At 38.7% G+C, this 5,155-nt stretch overlaps 1 protein-coding gene across 1 annotated transcript in view; it reads left to right on the plus strand.

Moving 5' to 3' along the window:
* The window catches only part of TNPO1 (transportin 1), a 61,315-nt gene that overhangs the window by 1,626 nt on the left and 54,534 nt on the right, over window positions 1–5,155 (plus strand). Inside the window, exon 2 of the mRNA XM_035897520.1 lies at window positions 3,021–3,196. Coding sequence (XP_035753413.1) covers window positions 3,021–3,196 — 176 coding nt within the window. The remainder of the gene's footprint in view (window positions 1–3,020; window positions 3,197–5,155) is intronic.

A 5,155-nucleotide genomic window follows, 5' to 3' on the forward strand; every position in this document is an offset into this window, starting at 1 on the left:
GTAATCCGGCGCTGGGATTCGAGGCGCAAGCCGTAGGCGGTGGGGGGAGTGCCCCTGGCGGAGCCCCTGCCTGCGCGGCCTCGTTGGCCTGCTGGCTCCGGCACTGCGCATTCTGCTACGTTGTGCGGATGTTTCTGCTTGCCCAGAAGCCTGGGCCTGACATACGGCTTGTTACACCCGCTACAATTCATGGGAACGGGAAAATCTACTGCATGTGTCGTCTTGTATGGCTTTGCAGTGCAATTGGTATTAGCATTGTGGATTGTTGGCTTTTTAACCCCCCTAAGACTCTCCGGATTGTGGTAGTGATGAAATAGCAAGGTTTTAAGGAACAAAGATTGAGGGAGTAAAATTTTAAATTGAGACTTGCAGAAGCATAGGTCTTGAAAAATAAAGCCCTCATCTACTGAACTAGCTATATAAGTGCTTTAAAATATCTAGAAGTCATGAAATTCTGTGAAAGGTATGAGTGTATGGTCTTGATCCCTTTATTATTTAAGGCATTTGCTTGAAGGTCTTCACAGGAAGCAACAGAATTCATTTAGGTAGCAACATATATGTGTGTGTATATATGTATTTACATTGTTTCAAGAGTCTAGCTTGAAGCCAAATTTGCTCTATTTCTAGGCTTTTGTAACAGATGCAGCCAAGCTTAGGGAGGCTTCTGCTCTTATCTGAAAGGTGAAGGTAGTTTTCATCTCTATCATCTTGTTCTTCCAGCTATGTTTCATGTTTTTAAGATGCTGTTGCTTCCTTTGAAAAACAGAGGTGTCTAAGTAAAATATTCTGAGAATGCCCCAGACTTAAACTGGAGCTCTTTAGTATTTAAAATACGTAAGTGTTTATAGTGTAGCTTTAATGCAAAATTACATTTTTAAAGCTCTGCTTCAAATAACAGCATCTGGTTTGTTTATTGGAAAATAGCAGCATAGGTGCAGGATGGGCAATATAGGTGATGCTGTCTGTCTTGAAGATGGGTAGAAAAGTGCTGTTAACTGGTGTTTGAAATTCTTTCACCATAGTAGTGGTAACTCCCTGCTGTGCTGAGATACCTGTGCTTTCAAGGAGGTCCGCATATGTTGGCCCGTAAGGTTAGAGAGGTGGCACATTTTTACCATTGTATTATATGTCACTTTGGGAAAATGTTCTTGTACAACTTGACAGGCCATGTCCTATACTTTTTTTTAAAAAAAAATGTGTATGTCCTTTGAGACTGTTTCCACAAAAATTTGGGATGGCTGTTTTATTGTCGAATGCTACATAGTAGCATGTCCAAGCAGGATGGTGATTAATGGTTTCAAATTTAAAGTACTCTCAGTCCATTATTATTTGTAACGTTATCGGTGTGTTGATTCTGTCACGCTCTTTCTTTATGACACTGTTTTGGCACATTTGGGTGCTTAGAACTCAAATATGACAAAGTGGAGAGTATAGGTTAGCCAAACCCATTTGTTAACAAAGTTATAAGTTGGTAAGGCTTCGGATATTTTTCAGATTAAAAAAGGACAAGTTAAAGTGGGTGAAGAAGTTGTTAAGAAAATATGGCCTATAAGTTACTCTTTGATTTGTAGACCAGTTAAGTGTTTTCTCATTAAGTTTCTATGAAATACTGCTCTTTCAGTTCTTTCTGCTCACTTGTGCTGCTACTTCCTACTTGATCCTTTGGAATTCAGTTGTTAGTAATGTTGAACTGACTGTTCTGGTGATTACGTTTCTGAAACTTTGAAAAGAAGAAAAAAATTTTGAAATGTGCAGCCCTACTTCTTGGCCGTTCCTGAAAGAGCTCTTTGGCTTGGCACCTTTGACAGCAATCCTTGGATGTGTGGTTTTTCATTTCTAGGGGCCATGTAGAGGCTGATGTTATTTTCGCTTGCGCTGACCATCCTGCTGTTTACACTTCATCTCCTGTGTGTTTCACAGCAAAGGAGCTTGTGGCTGTGATAAGTACGCTTTACTCTCTTATTAAATGGAAAGAGGGCAGGCTTCTCTAGCAAAGTTACTGCTTGATGCAAACAGCGTAAATATCTAAAAATGAAATTTCTGACGTTTGTGATTGAAAGACTGGCTGTTGGTCATTGGGAGGAAATGGATCCTTTCCAACTGGAAGGGATTTATTGGGCCATCAAGTCCTAACATGCATGTATTTGGCTAAGCTACTTTGAATGTTTAGCAATTGAGCTACACAGCAAGTAAAGTAAATGCCCGTGGAGCAAATAATCTAACTTCTAATAATCATTTTTTATAAAATGTCTTGATTATTTGCCATACTGATGATATCTAACTTAGAGGTGACACTGCACTGACTTAAAATTTGTTGAGCAGAATGCCTGTTAGTACCAGGGTGTGAGAACGGGATACAAGGAGAATGCTGGATCACTGCTCTGGCCAAGTGGTAGCAGAATACTAGGAAAATTGAGGCACAAGTAATAACAAATTTTAGGAAAAACAACTACATACTTTCATGGCTGTTTGGAAATGTAATTGTTCTTCCTGCAGTTATGGATCATTTTGTTGGTTTGGGGTTGGTGTTTTTTTTTTTTTATTATGAGAGTTGGTTTAGCATGAACTTCTTGGTAAACCTATCTGTGCATTTACAATTAAACACATTCTCATTGCTGAAAGCTCAGGCTGTGGCTAGTTAGCATCATAAAGAAGTATATGTCTAACATTAAAATGAGCAGCTTGTCAAAATCGTAGCTTTTGCATTTTAATGCTGAAATGCTTTTATTTATTGTGGAGGGGGAAAAAAAGATGCATTATGGGATTGTGTCTCAGTGGATTCCTTAGGTTTGGCAGGCTTCTAAGGGTAAATACTGGAATCCAGAACTGTACAGAGGAAGCTTTTTTTAGCGGCTTTACAAATGTTTTTAAGGATCTATTAATTTCTGTGTCTGTCCCTGGATTTTTTTTCTAGATTTCACCATAACTAAAAGCTATTGATTCAGTAAAAAAATTACAGAAACTGTTTTTAGATTGTTCACACTCTGTATGTTGCGAGCTTATAGCCGCAGCAGTTGAAGTGACACAGCAGTACATAACTCATTTAATAATCTTTGTATCCAGAAAGCTATAAATGGTGCATGTGAAGATTCAACTTTCCTTAACAGTTTCTCTCTCCAGAAACTAGAACAACTCAATCAGTATCCAGATTTCAACAACTACCTGATTTTTGTTCTCACAAAGTTGAAGTCTGAAGGTAAGTTCCTGAGATACTGGCTGTTTTATTCTACTTTTTTTTTTTTTTTGCCTCTTTTTAATTTATTTTATTTAGCTTGAAAGAAATAGGAAGCTGATGCCTATAGTCAGTTTGCTGATTGGTTGAGCTCCATAGTCATGTAGAACTCATACTCTCAGGAGTCTTTGTGAAAAAAAATCTAGTAGCTTATTGGTGGTTGTAGTATCAACCTTGGAATAGATTCCAGTGTAAACGTCCTGTGAAATTTTCCCAGAAATTTTGGAGCATCATGCCTCTGTCGGACTGCAGTGAAATTGTGGAGTAACTTTGAGGGAACATGACCATACACATTATAAAACATGCTGCTAAATTCAGTTGTGGTAATGATCTCCCTATGAATGACACTGTTATATATTTTGAATATCGCATATTAGAGTTGTCCAAAGATGATGTCTGTGAGAATCTTCATTCTGAAGTCTTAATTCTAGTAAGATGCAGTTGGAAGTCAACTAGCTACTTACTGTTGTCTTATTCTTATGGATATTAGTACAGACTGCATACGGCGTAGTGTGTAGCCTCTACCAGTTGATAAATTCAGACAGTGCCTTAGTAATGATCAGGATGTGTGAAAGATTGTCTTTACAGTATACTACAGCTACTGATTTGTGAGGTCTTTCACAGTGAAAGAAATTGTTTCAAGATCTGTTTTGGCACATCTGGCTTCTTTACATTTGTTTGTAATTAATGTATTCAGTTGTTTGAGTTGTTTTCTGGGGTTTTTTCCTTAGTGTCCTCCTACCAGTACTTTTCTGCCTTTTAGTATTTCACCTGTGGGTTTCTGGGTGCTTGCTCTTTTCACTTCGAGTCAGGTTTTACTTACATGTGGCCCTGTAACATTCAAAGAATCAGCAAGAACATCTAAGCTTTAACTAGTGCTTTTGTTGTGCTGTCAGCTTACTTTGAGAGGAAGGAAACAGAGAGGAGGAAGAAAGTGTATTTTTGTATTTGAAGGCTGGAGTATCTCCCAATGTTTTTGTGTGTTCTATGTAGGAAGTCTCCTGATCATCTGTAAGGCCCTGGGGGAATACCTCAAGTTCGAGAGAGAGCTTTCAAGATCTGAATGAGCCTGGATATTAAGTTTTTGAGCAAGGTGCTAGTGTAGATACACTGTGTGCTTTACACCATTAATAGAAAAATGAAAAGCAGAGCAAGTCCAGTAGTGGGATCTGGAGTTTGTACAAAGGATGTGACAAGAATGTTGTTCTACTTCTCCCCACCCCACCCCCAAATTTGTTTTCTAGCACTGTCGTACTTGATAATTTTCCTTCTTCATTCTGTTCACCACTTGAGCTTCAGGTTCTAGATACTGATGTGTGTTTAAAAATGTGTCAGAATCTCACTTCCTCACAGGTGTCCTTAGATTATCCAGTAGTGTTTTACCCTTTTTAATGTTTACACACATCAGTCTGTTTGGAACTGGATGAAGAGTAGGAGATGCTAACTATTGCAAAATGGTTGTATAAAGCTGTTTTATCTTAAGGAAAAAAAATAGGATTTGGTGGGTTGAGTGGGAAAGCAAGTTGGGGAGAAGTAGCAAGTTAACTTCTAAGGAGAGGTGTTTGGGATCAGACTGCACTGATACCTCTCACAGGTACATCAGGTCTTTTGTGAGACTGCCGATAAGCAACTGTTGCTTCAGAGATGCTCGTCCTGCGTCAATGACATTTTCAGAGTCATAATCTTTTGTCCAAAGCAAGTATTTTTTAACTTTGTATTTGTAGTTCAGGAAACTTGCAGAATATTGAAGGTGCCATAACTGAGTCCGGTGTTGGTGCTTTTCATAGTATTTGCCAAGTTCTAAATATCCTGTTACCTTACTTGGGCAGGACTAATGAGGGATGATGGGAGCTAATCTAACCAACAGCCTTCCATCGTTCCTCATTAGTCCTGCCCAAGCAAGGTAAAGAGAAAATTAAAACA

This window comes from Egretta garzetta, unplaced genomic scaffold, assembly GCF_000687185.1.
Source record: "Egretta garzetta isolate BGI_Z169 unplaced genomic scaffold, ASM68718v1 scaffold617, whole genome shotgun sequence".
Lineage (NCBI taxonomy): Eukaryota > Metazoa > Chordata > Aves > Pelecaniformes > Ardeidae > Egretta > Egretta garzetta.